Source organism: Microtus ochrogaster, unplaced genomic scaffold, assembly GCF_000317375.1.
Source record: "Microtus ochrogaster isolate Prairie Vole_2 unplaced genomic scaffold, MicOch1.0 UNK116, whole genome shotgun sequence".
Classification (NCBI taxonomy): Eukaryota; Metazoa; Chordata; class Mammalia; order Rodentia; family Cricetidae; genus Microtus; species Microtus ochrogaster.
Window position 1 is genome coordinate 813,912 of NW_004949214.1, and position 23,592 is coordinate 837,503.

Sequence of the window (23,592 nt, forward strand, 5' to 3'; positions counted from 1 at the left end):
TTTTTTTTTTTCACCTTTGACCTTCACTCTTGTATACAGTTACCTTGGCCTCCCTTCCCCTTCAGAAGGATGGATGAGAGGAGTAAGAGATAGGAGGTGCTTTTTTCACTAGGGAGATGTGCTACTTTTCCTAGGAATGCCATCACACCCCCAAATCTTACTGTAAGCACTTTTTTAAAAATTAGAAAAGGACTTATACTGATTTTATGTGTTTGACAGTTTTGTCTGCATATATGCACGTATCTGCACCACTTGTGTGTAGGGCACCTGGGGAAGTCAGAAGAGGGCCCTGGGAGTTACAGACAGCTGTGAGCTGCCATGTGGGTTCTGGAAATCAAACTCTCTGCCAAAAGGGCCACCTGTGCTCTTAACTGCTCAGCTATCTCCACAACCCGTCTATGTACTGATCTCCATTCCAGTTTGTCTCAAATAATGTGCCCCCCCGGCCTAGAATCTTTGGGCATTCAAAAAAAATGAAAATAAACAAACAAACAAATCAGTGTCCCAGTCTCATTCCAGTTTAAAATAAAAGAAGCATAAAAATCCAACACGTTTATTTCCTAAAGACAAAAACACCCACCCCGTGCCAGGTAAAATGCAATTAATAAGAAGATTTTTCTATGGACAGTGTACCTACTTTTCTGTATTAGGAAAAAATATCCAAACTAGCAAAGACTTTGGCTTACTGTGCAGAAAGCACTGTGGGAGTTTAAATGAATGCTATAATTAAACGGCTGGGCCAGGATCACTGCGGGTGAGAAATAAAAGGGCTGGAGGCTGGGTATGAGCTAGTCAGGCTGACCAAGATAAGAGGAGGGACAGGGCTGATTAATGTGTGACTACAATTCAAGTGCCTTGAACACCTACCCCACTGTGGGGGGCTGGGCTCTCTGCTGCTGGTGACTGGAGCTATGGGGGCAGGGCTTCCCTAGAGCAATCTTTGCTAGGGTCTAAAAGACCTAGAAGCTGTAATATGTGTTTCATAAATATTTATAAAATTTCTTTAAAATCACAAGGGAGAAACCACCAGGCTGCTCCAATCGCTTTGTGGACTATTTGCTATGCAGCTTTGCTAAATAAACCTTTGCACAAACTGGGGGTGGTGGTGGAGAGAAGATACAGACTAGTAGATGTATGCACCCACAGACGCTAAGATGATGTCCCTTAGGTTGCGAAAAAGGAGGGTCGTTTCTTTTTAAGGGGCAGTGTGGTGTTTTACCAGGCCTCTGCTTGCCCTCCAGTGGTTTATGAAATAAGAATATTTTTTTTAATTTTCTAATAGGAAATTCTATTGCCCTTGCACTATAGAACTCAACTTATTGCTTGGACTTACACAGAGTCATTTGCTTCTCTGAACTCTGAGTTCTTTTCCAGATGTCATAACATTAATCTACCAATGGAATGTGAGGCTTAGCCAAGTTCACAAAGCTGTTAAATGAAATGCGTGCCTAAGGTCAAAATATTTACTTGCGTGTGTGTGTGTGTGTGTGTGTGTGTGTGTGTCCTTGCAGCTGGATGTGCATTCATATATATGTGCACGCCATAGGGCAATCTTGGCTGCTGCTCCTCGGACATCATTGGCCTGGAACACATCAAGTAGGCTAGGCTGGCCGGCCAGCAAGCCCTAGAGAGTCTCCTGTTTCCGCCTCCCTGGCACACCTGACTCTTCACTTGAGCTCTGTGCTCGGAACTCCCATTCTCAGGCTCACACGGCATGCATTTTAGTGTTGGAATATCTTCCCAGCCCCAAAGCCCTCGCTCTTACTCACTGCCTCCAAACAGCTGGCGTTTAATAAATAGTAACAGCAGCGCTGTGCCGAATAAATTCTTTTCGGTTTCTCCAAGGTCTTTGTTCTTTCAATTCCTGGTCTTGGTTCCTGCACTTTGTCCTCCCTAAAACTAAAACCTATCCCCTTGATAGGCCACAGTCATCTTCTGAGTGTTTATCGAAGAAGGGTTTACAGTTGCAAATATGTTTCTTTGCATCTAAAACTCATCTCTCAAGGACATAGTAACAACTGTTAAGAATTTAGCATATCACCATAGAACCTTCATCTGGCGATGGATGGAGATAGAGACAGAGACCCACACTAGAACACTGGACTGAGCTCCCAAATCCCAATGAGGAACAGAAGGAGGGAGAAGATGAGCAAGGAAGTCAGGACCAAGAGGGGTGCACCCACCCACGGAGACAGTGGGGCTGATCTATTGGGAGCTCACCAAGCCCAGCTGGATTGTGAATGAAAAAGAGGGGATAAACCCGGACTCTCTGAATATGGCGGACAATGAGGGTTGCTGAGAAGCCAAGGACAATGGCACTGGGTTTTGATCCTACTTCTTGTTCTGGCTTTGTGGGGGCCTAGCCAGTTTGGATGTTCACCTTCTTAGACCAGGATGGAGGGGGGAGGACTTTGGACTTTCCACAGGGCATGGAACCCTGACTGCTCTTCAGACTCGAGAGGGAGGCGGAGAGGAGTGGGGGGAGGGTGGGAGGAGTGGGAGGCTGGGAGGAGGCGGAAATTTTTTTTTCTTAATAAAAAAAAAATAAAAAAAAAGAATTTAGCCATCAAAAACAGTCCTATGGCTCCAAGACAGCATACAAGGGCAGAATCCTAACTTTGATAATCACCATCACATTCTCAAAACAAAACAAAAAGCCAAACCTGACTTTGTCTCCTTACATTAAACAACATTTTCAACCTTTTACTTCTATGATGTCACTGAGCCCCTTCCTCCAGTCCCAAATTGCTTTCCTTTAGAAATCACTAGTTCTGGAGGTCGAGCAGCTGAGCTACATATGAGTCTCCCACTAGCTTTACTGTCTACCACACCTCTGGCGTGTGGGTCTCAAGGATAACGTTTGCTAGGTTACTTTTCAGGGAACTGAAGATCACTTTTGGAGAGACCATCAACTCTTCACTTGTGCCTGTGGAAGGGTCTACTGGGTAACTTTGACTGTCAGGAGGTTGAAAAGTCCAGCATCATTTTCTGACCATAAATCCCCCGAAGAGCCCTAGAGACTGAGTATGCTTTTCCATCCTGCTGATTACTTTAAAATTCTAATCACATTTCTTCAAGCCTTAACTCTACCTGATACTAAACCCTATCAAGAAAGTGGATTTGAGACTTAGCTGTCTTACCCCAACACTTAAGCAACATGTGAAAAATTAATTCTCTTTTGAAAAAAAATCAGTTTCAGTTACTGTGCAGATAAATTAGGTGTGGTTCACTAACAAAAATCTCTCAACCAACCCATTATATACTTAGTCTGGATCACACCTATCTATCTATCTATCTATCATCTATCTATCTATCTATCTATCTATCTATCTATCTATCTATCTATCTATCTATCTATCCATCCATTTATCACAAGATACATTTTCCTTCTTGTTAGATAGCATCTTTCTATATAATACCTTTGTGAAGTGTGCTGGCTAGTTTATGTCACCATGACACAGCTAAAGTTGTCTGGGAAGAGGTATTATTCTCAGTTGAGAAAATGACCACCATCTAGATTGACCTGTGGTCAAGCCCGTGGTTTATTTTCTTGATTGATGATTGATGTTAGAGAATCCAGATCACTATGGGTGGGGTCACCCCTGGGCTGGTAGTCCTGGGCGCTATAAGAAAGCAGGCTGAGCAGGCCATGTAGAGCAAGCCAGTAAGCAAAAGTCCTCCATGGCCTCTGCATCACTACCTATCCTGTTTGAGTTCCTGCACTGACTATCCCCAGTGATGGACTGTGATGTGGAACTGTAAGCTGAAATACACCTTTATCTCCCACGTTTCTTTAGCTCATAGTATTTTATCACAGCAATAGAAAATGTAACTAATATAAGATATAGTGGAATATAATTTGAATATCCATCAATTCACTCATTTAAAGAATACAGTCCAATGATTTTAAGTATATTCGCAGTCCTGGGCTACCACCACTGTAATTGATTTCTGTACATTTCTACAGATTCAAAAGAAGCAGAATGACATACCTAAGTGCCTATCCTCCTAGTTCTAAGCAAAACTTAATATACCTTCTATCTGTACAGTTTCTTAGATGTGTAAAATATGATCTCCTGTGGCTTATTTATCCTAACATTCTGACGATCAATCCACATACATTAGTATCCAGAGTCAATCTTTCTATCAGTACCTCATTTCTCTTTATTGCTTGTAATGCCAACACTGTCCCTACTCACAGCACTGGAGTTACAGACAAGTGGGGGGCTCCTATGTGGGTACTGGGGAGTAAACTCAGGTTTTATGTTTAAGGGGCAAGCACTTTACCAACTGAGCCATTTCCCCAGCCTGGTAGTATCACCTTAATGATGATGGTTTTTTTAAAAATATTTATATATTTATTTTGTATATAATATTCTGTCTGTGCATATGCCTGCAGGGCAGAAGAGGGCACCAGACCCCATTACAGATGGTTGCAAGCCACCATGTGGCTGCCGGGAATTGAACTCAGGACCTTTGGAAGAGCAGGCAGTGCTCTTAACCTCTGAGCTATCTCTCCAGCCCCAATGATGATGGCTTTTAATGAGACTTTCTTACTTTTCCACTAACCATGCCCATTTTAGAATCCTCTAATAACGTCTTGGTCGGTCTATTCCCAGACATTCCCTTGGTTATTAATTGCTCTGAAAACTAGTAAAATACAGCCTCTCATAAAAGAATAGATCCCAAGGTTAGAGGCTTTAGTTTGTTTTGCTTTATTTTGAGTCAGGGTATTGATTTGTAGACCAAATTTTCCAGAAAATAGAATTATTTCTGCTTTGGCCTTCTGAGAGCTGGGACTACAGACATGTGCCACCATGTTTAGGTGAAGGTCAGTGTTGCTAGTTTGCTTTGACCATAGGAAGCTTCCTGTCAGTCATCTTCTTTGCTTTCTTCAACAGTCTAGCCAGACAATAGTAAACTACCTTTACCAAATTCATCTAATTACTTCCCAATCACTCCCATCACAACTTGCGGGAAACGACTTGAATTTCTCCAGTTGAAAATGAGCTAGGTTCTACTGGGAGAATAGTAGTAGCTGCTTGCTTTATGGCTTGTATATCTCCAAGGGTGAAATGTCTGATCAAGGGCTGTGGATCTGGGGACAAGGAGCATAGCAATTTCCTTTCTGGGCAACATTTCTATTCTAAAATGTGTACTCTTCCCGGAAATGTACAGCAGTCTGAAATCCTCTCAGCTTACCTCTGTCGATGTAAAATAATACCTTACTTTAAAGAATGTAAGAAAATAGCTTATTCTTGGCCAAATATGCATAACAATGGTCCAAAAACATGGATTGAAATTAAGTGACATGTTCCAAAATAAAAGAGGTTACATGCACTTTCTTAGCTAAAGCACAAGAAAAATGTTTGATGTTATCTCCTAACATTCTTAGCTGTCTTACCTTTAGGCTTCGAGGAGCCTAGCTGTCTCCTTAGCTCCCTGATAACATTCCAAGAGCTTTACCTAATGGCCAGGAGGGTGTTAAGACAGACGCAGAAACTGAAAATAACTGGCCATTAAAGGACAAAGATAACCAAGGTAATTTTGTCCCCAGACCTACACCCTTCCATCCCTTCACAATGACGATGTTTTTCTATTTTGACAAGACTCAAACAGCCAGTAGAACTGTTATCACAGCACACCACAGTTGGAGAACTTTCCTTCCACGCTGATAATTCTGGGGAACCATGCCTTTAAAACAAGGAAAGGATAAGCAGGGCCCCAGCATTTTCTGTGCTTCCACATTCAAGAGACAGCATGCATTTTCTAACTGGTTTAAGGGCTGGATGGAGTTCTTACCTTTGGATTGCACTCATTCAGCATCCATCTTAGTCAAGAGTCAGCACGGCCATCTTGAGCAATGCAGATAGCCTTCCCTTCCCAAGAAGAAAGCTCCAGTCTCGGAGTTGCAAGGGGCTTGTTTTCAGTTGTCTGGTAGAGTGCTGTTTATGCCTCATCCTCCCACACACAACTGAGCTAGGGATTTTGCTGGAGAAAGGTATAGATCACATGTCACAGATTTCCCCCTATTTTATGAAAATTTTCTCAAATTTGTCAAATTTATGATTCTTTATTGATATATGTTATTAATACTATCTAAACAGGTTTGAGTTATTTGGGCATTTTGTTCCAGTTTGATATTAGAGTCTTTACTAGCTTTATGAGTGAGAAAGACGTCAAAGCTACTTATGTTTCCATGCTAATAATATCGCCTAGATATTACTTGTCCCAAGAAGATGTCGATAGCATATAGGTTCGGTATTCTTGCTCTGAGGCCCAGTACATACCAGACTCAATATCTACTGTCTCACATTAATTAGTCTCCATGTACATATGAATGCCACATTTTCCTCATCCTTTTCATATTTTCACTCTCCTACCAGACATATAATATAAAACACAGAGTAATTGATCTGAATGTATAATTTTAGCAAAGAGCTATATCCAGGGTATTAAAACTCTAAATTAGGGGCTAGAGAGATGGTTCAGCAGTTAGGAGTGCTCACGGCTCTTCTAGAGAACCAGAGTCAAGTTCCTAGCACTTACATCCTGCAGCTCACAAATGACTGTAAACTCCAGCTTCAGAGGATCCAATGCCCTCTTCTGACCCTGTGGGTACCTGCCTGCATGTGCATAGAACACACACACACACACACACACACACACACTCACACACACATGCACACCCCTCTTTAAAACTCTAAATTAGGTACTGAAAATGAATGATAAATGTGGGTATGTGGCACTAGCACAAAAAGTTCAAATGTCATCAAATTATAAATGTTTAATTAATACAGGAATGAATACATTATATAGCTTGGAACTTGCTAAAAGAAAAACGGAGTGGTGGTTTAAGAATATAGATTAGGAACTAGAGACTTCAGGAACTTGAATTCCTGTTTTGTTCCTTCTTATCTGTTGCTTAGCTTTGCCATCATGCGATTCTTTTGTCTGTAAAATGGAGGGTGCTATCAGCACCTCCTTTCTAGGACTGCAGAAAGGAAAATATGTGACAATCAAGGTACATACAATAAATGCTTCACATATAGTAACATGTTCTTAGCTCTTATTTTTCATTGCTCTTTATGTGTAAGAAAAATAGTTTAACTTGAATATGCTATTTTATTTTATGTGCATTGGTGCTTTGCCTGACAGTTATAAAATGCGGTGTGTGTGTTGGAAATTGAACCCAGGTTCTCTGGAAGAACAGCCGGTGCTCTTAATCACGGTGGCATCTTTTCAGCTCCTGTATATGCTCTTTTATAAGGCCTTTTTAAATACTGGTATTTTTTATGATTCTAGATATCAAACTCAGAGGCAGTGACTCCTTTGTTTCTGCTACTTTACTGTGTGTTCCTGTCTCTGTCTCCTATTATGCATAAGGGTGCTAGGTTTACAAATCTTTTTATGTGAGTTCTGTGGATTTCAGGGATCAAATTCAGATAGTCAGGCTTGCATAGCAAACATTTTTCCCTGCTGATCCATCTCCCTGGCCCTGTAATTACTCTATTTGACAACCTGAGCATTTGCCTGGGTCTCTGTTTTTCAATTTGTAAAGTAAAGCCCTGGGACTAGATTATTTCTATGGTGATTCTGTTTTTCATAATATATCTGTGAAGGAATGAGACTCTAGACCATAATTTCCTACTCTACAAATCTAAAACGAGGTGAAAGGCCAGGAAAGAGTGCTATAAAATCCAGTGTTCACTTAAAAATGATAGATCTACTCATTTATTTTTTTCAACTCATGGTTTCTTTTCCTCTCCTTTCCAAGCCCACTGCAGTGACTTTACATATTAGCTCCCAACCAGTACACAAGTGAGTATTTGTGGCTATGCTAATTATTTAGAAATGCTTTAGAAATTCTTCATGGACCAATATACCAATGGAGTAAAGTTGTGATGATTTTCTTCTAGGTCATAGTAAATGTGATTTGCACCTAACCATTATACTCCAACATGTGCTGCTAACATATTGACTATTGCCTAGCAGGAGGTCGAGAAATGGACGGTAAGAGGTGGTAAGAGGTTTCTAACAGTGAAGGGCATGACAACTTGTGAACATGGCTAGAATTATTGAGCACTTCTCTTGAATGAGGTGACGTTTAAATTCCATCTACTTGAATCTTGGAAGAGGTCTTATCACTGCTTTTATTGATTGAGCACAGCGGGACTCCCAAGGCCAGATCATAAAAGGCCACATCACTTCCAACTTACACACAGGAGAGTTTTGCAATTGAAACCCGAAGATAACCATGTTGGAATTCATGGATAACGCATGAATTCTTTCTCTTGGCGAGCTTACTCCTAGCATCAGGCTATTTGTGCCATCTATGGACTTTCAAGTTAGTCTAAAGTCAACTATTCACTCTATGGTTACTGTATTATTTCTGATTACTTGACCACAGAATCACTGTGGTCACACGCACACATGCATACCAGTGAATTCTGAGGTGGTTTGTAACCATCAGTAGGTCACCTGTAGAGTCACCTGTCATTCTGCAAGCAATAGGACTGTATTAGTTACTTTCCTATTGCTGTGATAAAACACCATGACCAAGGCAACTTACAGAAAGAAAGGTTTATCGGGGACTTATAAGAGGAATAAGAGTTAATGAACATCATAGCTGGGAGCATGGCAGTGGAGCAGATACAGTCAGGAATGGGGTGGATACAGAAGTCGAAAGCTCACATATTAATCCACAAACAGGAAACAGAGAGAGCTAACTTAAAATGACCTAAGTCTTTTGAAACCCTAAAGCCCACCCCCAGTAACAGACTTTCTCCAGCAAGATCACACCTCCTACCCTCCCCCCCCCCACAGCCATCACTAGGAACCAAGCATTCAAATGCCTGAGACTTATGGGGGACATCTCATTCAAGTCACCACACACACACATCACAATCATGACGCCTATTTATAACTAAATCAGTAAGAGAGAGTTTGGGGCAGCTGACATGGTAATGCCCATCTGTATTTTCAGCACTCGGTAAACAGGCAGGAGGATTATGAGTATGAGGCCAGTCTGTCCTATGTAGCAAGATTGCTTCAAAGAAATAGAGTTGAAGAAGTATATAAAATGGTAAGGAAATCAATTCATAGTTACAAATTTGTAACTTTTTAAAAGAATAAATTTCATATAAACTTTTACATTTCTGATATCTCCATGTGGATGTTTCACAGCCCTGGGCCTGAATTTCCGCAGGACAGTTGACGTGAGGTGCGCAGAAACCATCTCATTTTCATGGGCCATGTGCTCTCCAAATCAGCCGTAGTCTTGCTGATCAGCCTTCACTCACATATATGGTACTTCTCGCCTTACTAGCTACAAAACTCACCTTGCTAGATACAAAACACAAACTAATAGGGTCCACTGGATGCAGGGTCTCACCAAGCATCAGAACCGTCAAACAGTCCTTCCAACATAGCAGTCCAATTGAAAAGTTTGTTTTAAAAATTGTGACTTTATAGGGCCAGTGAGACGGCTGAGCAGCTAAAACCACTTATGAACCAGTTCCTTCAAGCTGTCAGTTGATCTCCACACATGCAAATAAATAGGGCAATTGACACGGTTTGTAGAAAGTATATTTTTAAATGTGATTTTTTTTCTGGATGAGCTCATTGTGAATGCTTCACACTTAGGGAAATATTAATATCTGATGTTCTTATGTAAAAATTTGCACGGTGTGCGTGTACAATATATATTTTGCATGTGCAGTTTCAAAGGCTACTGAAGCACGATGGAAAGACAAGGAAAACTTGGGGGACTGGGAAATGGAGAAAAAGTCATCCAGTTGAAAGTTTTTTTTGCCAGCATATAAGCCAGAATTCCAGCATAATTAACAGCTGTTTATGGCTTTCCTCTATTCCCAGATACAAAATCTGTATTTTTTTTTAGAATTCTCACCAGAATTCACATGTTAAAACTTTTTAGTTGGTCCTGATTTGTATGTGTTTGCAATTTTTTAAAGATTATATTTTTAATTATGTGTATGTATAGTGGTGGTGCACACATAAGTGTAGTGCCCTCTGAGTCCTGAAGAGGGCATCGGATTCCCCAGAAACAGGCCAGAGATGGGTGTTCAGAATCCACTTTGGTCCTCTGTAATTCTTGCTATTAGTAGCTGAGCCATCTCTCTAGCCTGTTTCAACTTTGTTTGTTTGGTGTGTGTGTGTGTGTGTGTGTGTGTGTGTGTGTGTGTGTGTGTGTGAGCGCGCGAGCGCGTGCACACACATGCAATGGAACACATGTGGACGTCAGAGCCCAACTTAGAAGAGTTGATTCTCACTGACCACCATGTAGACTCCAGCGATCCAACTCAATCATCAGGCTTGTAAGCATGTGCCTTTACCCATTTCTTTGGCCCCCTTCTGGTATTATTTTATTAATTTTAATTCCGCTAAGGGTACCTTTTGGCCAGTTGTGGTGGCTCATGCCTTTGATCTCAGCACTTGGGAGGCAGAGAGAGGCAGCTCTCTGTGAGAGCAGCCTGATCTACAAAGCAAGTTCCAGGACAATTATAGCAGTTACACTGAGAAACCCTGTCTTGAAAAACAAAACAAAACAACAACAACAAACAAAAATAAAAACAAAAAAGGTGCCTCCTGGACACCTTCATAATTTTACTTACCAAAAAGAACGAAAGGGGAAAAAAAATTGCCAAATTGAAGTCCCTAAAAGTTTAGAAAAACGTCTTAGACTTAATGAGGTGGCAGTGTGGTATCGCGTCTCCTTCCCTTTACTGCTGATATCATGGGGCCCGAGTATAGGATCTATCTGAAACATTATTCGTGAATTTTCCCGGCTGTCACTTGGCCCATCTGCTCATCAGCTAAGCATGGCTTCCACGTTATCTTTGTTTCATGGTTGTTGTTGTTCTGGCCAGAAATCCAGAATGCTATAGACTCAAAATTTAGAAATCCCTTAGACACATCCATAGCCTTGCCTAGGTTAAAAAGGAGTTTTGTTGGTTCTATCCAGAACAATCATGAGAGTAGATCACCCAGAGTCTTGGGCTCCCTCACACTCCCATAAATATTGAAGACAAGCCTAAAGAAAACACGTGGGAAAGCTACTCCTCAAAGTCTCATATGCCAGGTACAAAACACAATAGAAATGACCACTTCTATACTTTGCCAGCCTGGAAATTCTAAAGGCACTGTTTTCTTTCCTTCAGCTGTCTCCTAGAGGTGCTGGCTGTTTTGCCTATTTTAGGTACTCTCTGTGAAGAAGACTGCCTTAGGCAAAGGGAATGCTGCCTGCTGAATGCAGTCTTACCAGTCCTCAGCTTAAATAAGAAAGAAGTCTAACAGCTTTTCCCCCAGTACTGTCCAAACAGCTCAAAGCCATAGGTGAATTCAGGCTCCGCATATTTTTATTTTGTGAGAGATTGAGATCCCAGGCACTGTGCATGTCTATTTCTTTTAACTTTGCATGGGATGGGACAGTGGTTTCCAAGCCATGAAAGAAATCCCCAATGGGAAGTGGAAAAAGACTAAATCTCCTGAGAAAATTAGGAGCATGGGGACCACGGGAGAGGGTTAAATGGGAGGGTTGAGGCAGGGAGGGGAGCAGAGAAGAATGTACAGCTTGATAAAAATCAATTAAAAGAGAAAGAAAGAGAGAGAGAGAGAAAGAGAGAAAGAAAGAAAGAGAACAGAAATCCATCTACAGAGGCCTAGAGGGAAAAGTAGCTACCAGAGCACAAGTGAAGACCAAATTTTCAGCCAGTGGCTGTCACTGGATGGGTTGGCACTGTCAGATCCAGGCAGGGATATATTCCAGAGATTTGCACTGGAGGGCTGGAGTATTCCTCATCCAGAAACCTATACATCTTTTATTTCTTTCTTTGAGATAACCAAGCAAGCCCCCCCCCAATAGACTTTGGCTTTAGTGTAAATTAGAAAGTAAAAAGCTTTGGCCTTAAACTATACAAAGAAAGGCATTTTTGTCTGTAAAGTCATTTCCCTTGTGCTATTTAGTTCTTAAAATAGAAATGATATTGCTTTAGATCTGAATGACTAGCTTCAGGTTTTGACCTTTTATGATTTTACTGCGTGTCTACTGAGCCTTACTAGTGATCAAAATTAAACTCTATCTTAAGATGTAAGCTATCATGTTCTTAAGAAATGTCATATCCTAGCTTGGGATGAACAATTGCTCAATGCTATAAAATAAAAAAAAATTAGATCAATGACTTACCTTGAAACTGGATAGTGATATCTCTAAATGAAAGCTAAAATAATTTAGTCTTTAAAAACTGTCTTTGCACATGACTTTTGTCATACACGCTTATGTTTTAATACTTTATTTAATTTATACTTTAATAATTTATTTGATATTAAATGAGTGCTCATGTAAATTGAAATTATCCCAACTTCCTTTCAGGTCATAATGTAAGAAGCGTTTAAAGGTTAAAAGAAAAACTCCACTTCCTCACCTGTCCTTAGATACCAGTTAAAGAGAAGGATAATTGCCAGGGACAGAGAATGCGCAATCATTGTGACCCCAGGTCCATTGTTGGGGGCATTAATAAGAATCTTAAATTAAAATTTTAAAACAAAAGCAGGTGGTATACATAATTAGGCAGTGCTGGTTAGGTGTTATCTAGGTTGATAACGGTCTTAATTCTGGTTCCAGAAAATGCCCCAAGAAGTCCCTGTTGCTTAGGTGGATGGACTGGTTTTCAGGAGATGATTACTATGATTATTCCTGCTTTCCAGTGCAACCCTGCACTCATCTGTGGTGCTAGGCTTTGTCGGGGGGGGGGGGCTAAGGACTGGAAATATGACATTTCTCTGTGCTTTCAGCTGTCCTTGTGTAATTAATATACTTACCTACAGAAATAAGGATGCAGTGCAAACAAAAATGACATAAAATGAAGACAGAAATGCTTTTGTTTCTGGTTGCCTTATAAGCCCAAATGAGATATGAATACTCTAAAAATTCAGAGGTTGGAGAGATAGCTCACTGGTTAAAAGTATTGGCACTCTTCCAGAGGACCCAGATTTGAGTCCCTGAATATACATGGTAACTCAAAACCATCTGTAATTTCAGTTCTGGGGAATCCTATGCCCTCTTCTTGACTCCTTAAGAATCAAGCATTCATGTGGTACGTAGACATACATGGAGGGGAAAAGTCCTATACTCATCATCATAATAATATATTTTTAAAAATCAGTTTCTAAGTATTTATTACAATAGGACTTAAATCTCAAACAAACTGCTTCATTGAAACTTGTTGCTGGAAATGTTTCTAGTACTGTTAATATGTTTGAAACTTGTTGCTGGAAATGTTTCTAGTACTGTTAATATGATTTTGCTGCATGTCATACACAGCTTTCTATGAGTGACTAAAATATAAACTTGCTTTAATCAAGAAAAAAATGTTTTCCATCATATTGAGTGAGGTAACCCAGACCCAGAAAGACAATTATCCTATGTACTCACTCATAAGTAGTTTTTAAGCATAAAGCAAAGAAAACCAGCCCACAAATCACAATCCCAGAGAACCTACACAACAATGAGGACCCTAAGCGATACATACATGGATCTAATCTACATGGGAAGTAGAAAAAGACAAGATCTCCTGAGTAAATTGGGAGCATGGGGATCATGGGAGAGAGTTGAAGGGGGGGAGAGGCAAGGAGGGGAACAGAGAAAAATATAGAGCTCAATAAAATAAAAGAAAAAAAAACAAAAATGTTTTCTAAATTTTGTAGAAAAAACAAAACTGAAAAGAGTCATCAAGGAAGAAAAGAGATAAGGAAAGTTTTAGGCATAAGATATATTGAGTAAAAGGAGATTAAAGAAAAATGCACATGCTTTCAAACAAGAGTAGGTTTTAGATAGTTTTGTCATAAAATAAAATAGGTATTTTTTTAAGTTGAAAGTAAAGACCAGGAAGATGGCCCATCTGAGAAAAGTACTCTTTGCCATGCTGGAAGACCTGTGCTTAATCTCTGAACTCACACTGGGGAGGGAGAGCAGGCACTTTTGCAAGTTGTCCTCTGACTCTCCTCATGGCTTTCTTTTAAAGTTTAAACTAAAAGGCTTATACATGTTACAGGAGCTCTGAGTAAATACATTCTAAGAAGTTTATGAAAACGTGGAACTTTAAAAACTAATAACGCCCCTCAATCACTGCTCATTGTATTTGGTATGTATATATGGTCAAATTTAGTATAATTAGAAAAAAATCCCAAGGTCAGATATTGCTAGTTGCTTATTTCATCCCTCACTCCATGTGTTCCAGACACTAGGAGGAAAGTGCGGAAGCAGGCAAGCACTCCAGGTTACCTTTTAAATTTGATTTTTGCTCTTCTTAAGAACACAGCTAAAACAGAGACAACCAAAAGGCCCAGGGAGAAAGATACAGGTAATGGCACAAACCTGGTCAATATAATAGCATTGGTCCTGGGGAATGATCTATTTCTTCAAGCAGATTACAAATGGTGGCCTCGAAAGAACCCAGGGAAAATGTTATACACAATCTGTAGGGAACCAAGGCCCTAGGAAAGAACTTCCCTTCGTGGAGTTTGAAAGTAACAGGCTCCGTTGCTCTACAAAGAGGGAGAGCACTGTAAGAGACATGTACTGTAAGAGACATGTCCTATATTATATCTCCGGAATCGTCCTTCAGCTTCCTATGACTGTCCTCAAAGATGCTGCCCAAGGTAAGGGCCCCACAGGCATGACTTCAGAGAACTATCATTTAACTTGCGTAATTTTGGACTTTGACAGGCAAAAAATTGTTAACATTTGGGGCCTTTGTTAGAGAACAAAGTACCTTAATCAGTACCCCAGGAGTCTTTTGTTTGTTTGTTTTTTTAAGTGCAGTAACTAGTATTTCTGAGAAAGTCCAGTGTGCTCTTATCTTCTTTCCCCTAGTTACCCTATATTTCAACTTTCTGTTCTCTTTCCTTAGACCTTATAACCATCTAAAATGATCCTATTCATCTGCTTACCTGTTTGTTTTCTATTTGCACCCATCATAACAGAAGTTCTTTGAGTGTGTGGGCCTATCTATGCTTTCTGCTCTCTGTTGCTTAAGAGCATGGCTGGCATATGATAGCTCCTCAGCTCTTAGTTGTTTAAGATAATAAAAAAAATTACTGTATACTCATATGAAAAAATCCCCCCCCAAAAAAAGAACTAGTCTCTCTCTGTGTCTATTTTCTTTTGCGATGAGGTAGTATCCTGTTATGAAGACCTGGGTAGATCATGATTTGTTGTGTAGACCCGGGGGGCCTCAAAGGTAGAGCAGTTCTCCTGCCCCTGCCTTCCAAGTGCTAGTATTATAGACACTGCACCCCTCCCCTCAATCACTGCTCATTGTACTTGGTATGTGCATCTTTACTTTAAATGTAATTGACGGTACCTTTCTTTTTCATTCATATATTATTAGTTTCACAGAGTTTCTAGATCAAAGCACCCCAGGTGGCTTAAAACAATAGAAATGTGTTTTCTCTCAGAGTTATGGATAATCAAAATCCAAAATCAAAGAGAATTATACTTCCTCAGAGAATCTAAATCCAGGTGGATCTTTCTTTGCATTTTCCTAATTTCTGGTTGTGACTGTCAATTGCTGCCATATTTTGGCTTAAAACTGCCTTTCTCCAATCTTTCCTCTGTCCTTACTCTGTGTTTTCATCTGCTGAACAAAGACATTAGTCACACTGGATTAAGATCTTTGTGGATGGCACCATCTCAAATCATACCTAAAAAATGGTTTTCCAAATACAGTCACATTCACGGGCAACATGGATGAGGACTTTTACATATCATTGGATGACATATAATTCAACTCATAGTGCCTGTGGCTCAAATACTTGTCTCAAAATTTTCTATATCCTTTAAGATAGAACTGGTGTTCTTTGTTACCTTAGATACTAGCAACAGAACTGAGATGGAGATAGCTAAGCTTGGATAGTAGAAAGAAAGTGACTTCGTAGACATTTGTGTATGAATTTTCTATTTTTTAAGCAAACACAGATTTTCATGAATGTTGACAAGTGCTCTGTCACTGAGCCACATCTCTAGTCTCTGCATGAGTTCTCTGGTATGACAGTGAATAACAGAGGTCCAAGGGGAAGGACGAACATTACTACCACAGGCTTGATAGGTCAAAGGAATACACACACACACACACACACACACACACACACACACACACACACACACACAGAATTTAGCACTTTAGGACACTACATGGAGATGACCTCTTCTAGCAAGTTCCTAAACTGCTGTAAGTAGACTATAAGATGACCTTGTCACAATGTATGCATCTCCTGTAGTCCTTGAAATAAATAATATCCTACTGCTGCTCGCCAAGAGATGATGATAAGTTGGATATTCGTTGTTTTTACTTTCAGATATTCAAGTTCAATAGCCCCTTTCCCCATTATTTCAGACAATATTATTCAATTAAACATCTTTCAAATGATCCAAACTCTTTCAGAGATACTTGCAAACTTTTATTAGGTCCATTCTTTATTCTATAAGTCTTGGCATCAACTTTAGAATGGGCATACCTTATGGGAAGCCTGAGGGAAGCATGCTTTCCTATATTCTTGACACCCAGTTTCAGTTTGTAATGTTTTAATGTTGATGAAAAGAGAAAAGCACAAACAGAGTGCAGCAATGAGCATCAGGAAGCCACAGAGAAATATCTAAACAAGAACAGGAATACTCATACCCACAGAGCCCACCAGTGCTTAGAGCCTTACCCCAAGCCTAACATTCAATCAGGAGAACATAATGAGAAGAAAACAGAGCCATTAGCAAAGTCCAAAGGTACACGCCAGTCAAATATGTGTGAATTTCGTAGTGGATCATTGTCTCAAAAACAAACAAGCAAACAGACAAAGACAAACAAAGATAGGATATATCTCAAGGGTTAGCGCCCTTGCCTAGCAGGCACGCATGGATTCAGTCTCCAGTAGTGGAAAAAAATATCATGAGATTTCAGCAAAAAGAAGCTTCCTCTGACTGAATACTAATTAGCCTGATAGCTCCAGAATGTGATTGAAGGATCTTAACAAGTACAGGTGAAATCATAAAAACAAACAAACAAAACCAGCAAATCAATAATATGCTTTCCCCACTGTTTTCCCAAGGGTGGTGGCCTTAACTGTATATAAGTCTTGCTCTTCAACTTTTACCTGACTATAGTTCTTAAAATAGGCTCAGGCAGACAGTTGCCTATTGGGCTCTTTTTGTTTCGAGCAATTAACCACACTTTCTATTTGGAGTCCTCTTAGCCACTTCAGGACCTTTGGACGTGACTTCTGGGTCTAGGATGTGTGGGACCAAGGTCTTCTGTTGCCTAACAGGTCTCCTTCCATGTGTTTGTGTTTGGTTTAGTAGTGTGAGAGCTTGCAGAAGAGGAATAAAAAGACAAGTCTTTGCTGAACATAGCGGACAATGAGGACTACTGAGAACTCAAGAACAATGGCAATGGGTTTTTGGTCCTACTGCACGTGCTGGCTTTGGGGGTCCTGGGCAGTTTGGATGCTCAACTTACTAAACCTGGATGGAGGTGGGCGGTCCTTGGACTTCCCACAGGTCAGGGAACCCTGATGGCTCTTCAAGCTGATGAGGGAGAGGGACTTGATCGGGGGAGGGGGAGGGAAATGGGAGGTGGTAGCGGGGAGGAGGCAGAAATCCTCAATAAATAAATAAATTAAAAAAAATAAAAAAGAAAAAAAGAAAACCTAAAAAAAAAAAAGACAAGTCTTAGTTCTGGGAACGCACTTCAGTGACAGCGTACTCATCCAGCTTGTTTAAGGCACTAGGTTCAATCTTCACCACTCAGAAACACAAAATAAAATACACCTCTTCATCTAAATATCTAGGGTGACGCCCATGTAATTAATCTCCCATGTAAGGGAAACTGCCACACAATTCATCACTATTGAGCTTCAAGTTAGATCCTATATATTCCCATGACAAGGGCTGGCACCAGAGTGGCTCTCTTAGCCCCATTACTGTGTTAGGTTTGCTGGCATCTCTGGAGCCTGGGCAGTCTCTTACTTGTGACTTTCAATCGACATTACTACACTATGTATGCCTTTTTGGCCTGCTTTGCAACTCTGTATCTCAAACTTTTGTTTCCTCAACTTCAACTTTGGACCCTGCTAGCAGGGAGGGATTTCTTTTCTTATCTTTTCAGAATTGGAAACCTTGTTAGAAAAACAATACTGACCCTTCAGTTTTCTTTCTATCACACAGAGAAACCTTGTCTTGAAAAACAAAACAAAAAAGAAAAGAAAGAAGTAAAAATAAAAAAGAAAGAAAAATTAAAAAAATTCATTACTTTATTGTAACCAGTCTCCTATATAAAATTTGATTTAAAAGTAATTAGGTGTCTGCAAACAAAGGCTTATCCAGGATGGATGAAAAGGGCAATGTTCAACCATGCACCCATCAAAAGAAATAAAAATCCACTTGATAAACATCATATTCAATGGATGATTTATCTACTTACAGGGAATTTTTTCAATGTAATTCATTAAATTTTTTCTTCTTTACACTATAGCCTTCAGAACAATATCATCAACAACAATTACCATTCTTTCAGCAATTATTCACTTACTTTGCACAACAAAATTGGTGAATCACTAAGTATGCCAAGTAGACATATGGATTTCACAAGTTAATATTGCTAAGGAAAGCATCACAAACTGATACTCTTAAAATATTGTAAAAACAACTCAATGGTAGTAAAAAAAAATAAGGAGTCAATTTTATCGGCAATTTGGCAGGCTCTGTGAATTCTTATTATGGGTAGCCATATTCTGTTAACAATCCTATTTCACTATGGGCACACGAAACATAGGCAAGAAATTGACTTGGAGGTATACATCATTACTTTAGCAGACGGAATCTGATCCCAGATTCGTCTGATATCCCAGCTCATGCTTCTATTCTACATCCTTTCAGTCAGTATCATCAACATGGCAGTCTGTATGATGTTAAATCATGCAAAATTTGGCCTAAAGATGGCTCTGTACTAGACCAATTACACAAGAAACTGCAAGGTAACTTAAAGGAAAAAGTTAAATGAAAGCCTAACGTTGGCGTATACTTCCTAACAAACAGCTGCATCTCAACTGTGCACAGCATTCCGCCTGCAGTCGGTAGCTGCGGAGGAAGTGTTCTAACCCTGTGTTCCCATTTGTACTTTGTTGCTGTGGCAAAACATCATGACTCAAAGCATGTCGTGGGAGTAATTGGTTTATTTGACTCACAGGTTATCACCTACCACTGAGCTGAGCTAAGGCAAGAACTGAAGGTGAGACCACGGAGGAGTGCTGTTTACTGACCTGCTTTCCTTGATTTTCTCATCTGCTTTCTTATAGAACATAGAACTGCCTGTTCAGCGGTAACACTACTCACAACTGGCTGTTAGTTCCGTGGACACCAATCATTAAACAAGAAAAGGACCACAGGTTTGCCTACAGTCCAGTTTGATGGAAGAAATTCTTAAATCCAGGGTCTCTCTTTCCAGGTGACTCTGGTTTGTTTGTATCAACTTGATAAAAAAAAAAAATAACCAGGGCACTATGCTTAAAAAACAAAACAGAACAAAACAAGAACTAAGCTGTAATCAATCAAGCTGTTTCTCTACCTCAGCTCTGTTTTCTGTACAATTCCATTTTCTGTCCAAAACATGAGGCATGCCATGTTGAGGAACAGCATCTTTGAACCTGCTCTGGCTATGGGCATTCTGGTTTGGGAATCATTCATTGTTCAAATTGATCGGTTTGTCTAGATTTCTTTTGGAGACAGGGTTTCTCTGTAACTTTGGAGCTTGTCTTGGAACTCACTTTGTAGACCAGGCTAGCCTCAAACTCATGGAGATCCGCCTGCCTCTGCCTCCCAAGTGCCGGCATTAAAGGTGTGTGCCACCACTACCTGGCAAAACTATTCTGTTTTTAAAAAGGAAGTGTGTGTGAGAGAGAGTTCAGAAATCGCTAGCATTGCTTCAAAAGGCAATTACTTGCTATGATTTTGCAATTTGAGATATTGGAGCTATGTGCTAACATCTCCAAAGTCACAATTTTATAAGTGATATATAGCTCCAAATCCTTAACACACCAAGCATTCACACGTTACTTCTCCAGTATCCCACATCATTTATCACGGGAGGAGAAAGTACAGACATTTGAGGCCCAAACTAGAGGCAACTTCTTGCTCTCATAAGGAACAGTTATTAAATTGTAAATAACAATGCTATGTTTCTAAAAATCTATCGTCTAGTTGTGATCTTTTTTTTCATCCCTGGGTCTGTTTTGGCTGCAGAGTGAGACTTTGTCTCAAAACAAGCAAATAACCAAAAAACTAAAAGCAGTGATTTCAATGTGGAAGAAACAGTTGCACTCAGGACAAGTTTCAGTGTGAGTTTAATTGCTTCACCATCCATCCTTTCCTTATTTATGATATTTTTGAAACATTCACATCAGAGTAGGAGGTTTGGGGAATAACTTCTAGATATTTTCTATTCTTCAGTCCATTAAAAATTTATAGAGTAGTTTGAAAGGTTTGGAGAGGAAAGCAAGAATTAAAATGACTCTTTTTCTTGAGCACTATGGACTCAAAGACATCTCATTTAACACCAGCACTTGGAAGGTAGAGGGAGGAGGCAGAGGCAGGAAAGAACACCCCAAGTTTGAGGCCATCCTGTTTGATATAGTGAGTTCCAGGCCAGCCAGGACTACATAGTGAGACCCTTTCACACACACACACACACACACAAAATCCTATAAAACAATGACTTCTCACTGAAGGAACTATCCCAGGTCAGTTTTAAAGCATTAGCTGTATTCAGCAAGAGTCCCTCACTCTTAAAATAAAATATCAAAACAGACTAATGCAGTCTGTTTCAAAAGAGCCATTCAAAACCCAGAGAATATATTTTCTGTGTGATACACACAGGTTAACATAAACAAGCTTTTTTTTTTTCATTCTGCAGAATGAAGCATTTCTTTCAAAGCTAGAAAGTCACCAGCCTTGGTAGTGCAGGCCTGTAACCTTAGCTACAAGGGAGGCTGATGCAGGAGGTTTGAAAATTCAAGTGTTTCTCCAACAACATACACAGGTACTGTTGTCCTCGTTTTTTTTTAAAACTTACAAAGTGTGTGTGGTGGCAGGGGGTGGAGCGGTCTGGGAATACAGCTCAGAAGAGAGCTAGCTTGTCCAGCAATTATGAGCCTAGAGGATTTATCCCCAGCATTCCAAAAAAGAAGTGACCCTTGGAATTTTGAATTTTCTGAAGCATGCTGATTTTATTTATGGAAATAAAGAGAAGTATATACAATCTAGCCCACTCCCCACTTCAGGTTGTCTGTGGGAAGAGGTCCTGGGGAAAACGGTTTAATATGGTGGAAAGGAATCTCAAAGAAGGCTAAAGCCAAGACCTGGCTATGGTGGGAGAGAGAGATGGAGGATGGTGCAGACTCTCCCTGGAAACAGGGAAGGGAGAAGTCCAACCTCCCCACGGTGATGCCACTTGTGGGTGTTCAGATTGGCGAGGATCTGGATGAGTGACGGGTGGGGCCTGAGGTGCTCGCTCGCCGCAGGGAGGTGGGGGCGGAGCCTCCTGTCGAACTGGCCTCCTGAGCTGGGGAGCGAGCTTGGCTGTGACGCGGGGCCCTCACGTGACCCGGGGCTGCAGAAAGACGCAGCCTTGGGTGCAGTCGTCACTTGCGTCTGGACACCAGCTCCGTGCTTCCCTGCGCACGGCGGGCTGGCATCTGGCCCTGGGCGAGCGGAGCAGGTAAGGGGCCCTCATGCAGCGGCCCTGAGGGCAACAGCCTCCGATGCAACGGAGCGCACCGGAGGACCGTGCAGCGGCACCGCGGCTTTCTGCACCGCAAAGAGAACCGTGGCTGAGCCCGGGAAGGGGCGCCCCTGGTTGCAGGCGGGGATGGCGGGGGTTTCGGGGAAGGGCCAGCTAGGCCGGCTGGCCTAGGAGAGTGCTAGATCTAGCCCTGGAGAGCTGAGAAGGCAACGGGTCGGTGGAGATCGTGGGCCGCCAGGTAGGGGGATGGGCGGGGGCGGGGTCTCCGCGCTGAGTCGCTCCCATCCCACCCTGCCTGCAGGTCTGCTAGCAGAGAGTCGCAGCAGCGCGTCTGGCAGCGACAATTGAGAGGAGGTCTACGCGGCAAGGGATAGGCCCAGGTCGGTTCAGGGGCTGCGTGTGTGTGTCTAGGGGGGCGGCAGGAGGAGCGTGCGGGAAACCCTGTCTGGGACCCCAATGAGGGCCCCCACCCCACCCTATTCTCTATCTCAGTCCTCCATTTTGGTGCCTGCAGAGCTTAGGGAAAGGATCCTGGGAAATAAAAAATGGTGGGCTTTGGAGGAGGGAGGGAAAAGAGAGCTGGGGGAGGGGCTCAAAATGGAGGCTCCCTTGAGGTTGCCTGGAGACTCTAAGGTGGCTAAAATAATAATGAAAACTTTTGTTGTTAGTCTCGGAATATTGGTGATCAGTGCACCAAGCATTCAGTTTCTTTCCTTGCTCTGTCTTACTTGTGTTCAAAGAATAACAACCAGAAAACAAAATCTCACCATGGCAAATATCCACCAGGAAAACGAAGAAATGGAGCAGCACCTGCAGAATGGACAGGAAGACCGCCCTTTGGGAGGAGGTGATGGCCACCAGCCTGCTGCCAACAACCACAACCGAAGAGGACAGGCTCGCCGACTTGCCCCTAACTTTCGATGGGCCATACCCAATAGGCAGATTAATGATGGGTTGGGTGGAGATGGAGATGATATGGAAATGTTCATGGAGGAGATGAGAGAAATCAGGAGAAAACTTAGGGAGCTACAGTTGAGAAATTGTCTGCGTATTCTGATGGGGGAGCTCTCAAATCATCATGATCATCATGATGAATTCTGCCTTATGCCTTGACTTCGGCCCTGTTCTGTGAGATCATACTGTGATTCCCAATGGATTCCTTTTCCTTGCATTCTCCTGACATGCCTTTACTGATCTGTTTGTGGTGAGCCTTGTACTATTTCTATGTACCAGGTGGTCTTGTGCTGCCAGCCTCTAACTGGAGATTGCCTTCCCACTCAGTGTAAGTTTCTGTCAACAGTACACTGTTGCCCATTTGCATGGAAAAAATGTAAAGTAAATAAAGCATCTGAAAAGCAACCTGACTATTCTTTAGTGTCTCCTTAAAGCATATAGAAATACTTACATAAAAAAAAAAACGAACCACAAAAAGTCTGAAATTCAAAAATATTGGGGGCGGTCACATGTATATAATTTTCCTTTTATGTGGAGTTTCATAAACTTTTTCAGTGTTTTTATTAACTTACTGCAGCTGTTTATAATTGTTTGCTCAACAAACTTAAAGCGTATATCCCCTTACAAATACAATTTCTTAAAATTGTCTTTAGTTTCTTCTGTGAAGGAAGGGTCCATGGAGTCTTACAAAGGCTGTGGAATGGACCAGGTCAGGTATGGGACTCTGTTGGTTTAGGTTTTTCCCTACTTGTCAGCATTCAATAAGCCCAGGCCTCCAACCCTCACTAAGTAGTTGGGTGAACTGAGGGGTAGCCTCAGTCCTCGCCCATTC

General features: G+C 41.2%; 1 protein-coding gene across 2 annotated transcripts; it reads left to right on the top strand.

Annotated features, from left to right (window-relative positions):
• The first annotated feature begins 21,674 nt into the window (after positions 1-21,674).
• Positions 21,675-23,166, top strand: Bex3 (brain expressed X-linked 3). 2 transcript variants are annotated; one of them, XM_005371631.2, is made up of 3 exons: positions 21,675-21,782; positions 22,108-22,186; positions 22,547-23,166. In XM_005371631.2, the coding sequence occupies exon 3, from the start codon at positions 22,575-22,577 to the stop codon at positions 22,917-22,919; it is 345 nt and encodes a 114-aa protein (XP_005371688.1). In that variant the 5' UTR covers positions 21,675-21,782; positions 22,108-22,186; positions 22,547-22,574; the 3' UTR covers positions 22,920-23,166. The 2 variants fall into 2 exon arrangements, with proteins under 2 accessions (XP_005371688.1, XP_005371689.1); XM_005371632.3 differs by having other exon boundaries at positions 22,593-23,166.
• The last annotated feature ends 426 nt before the right edge of the window (positions 23,167-23,592 follow it).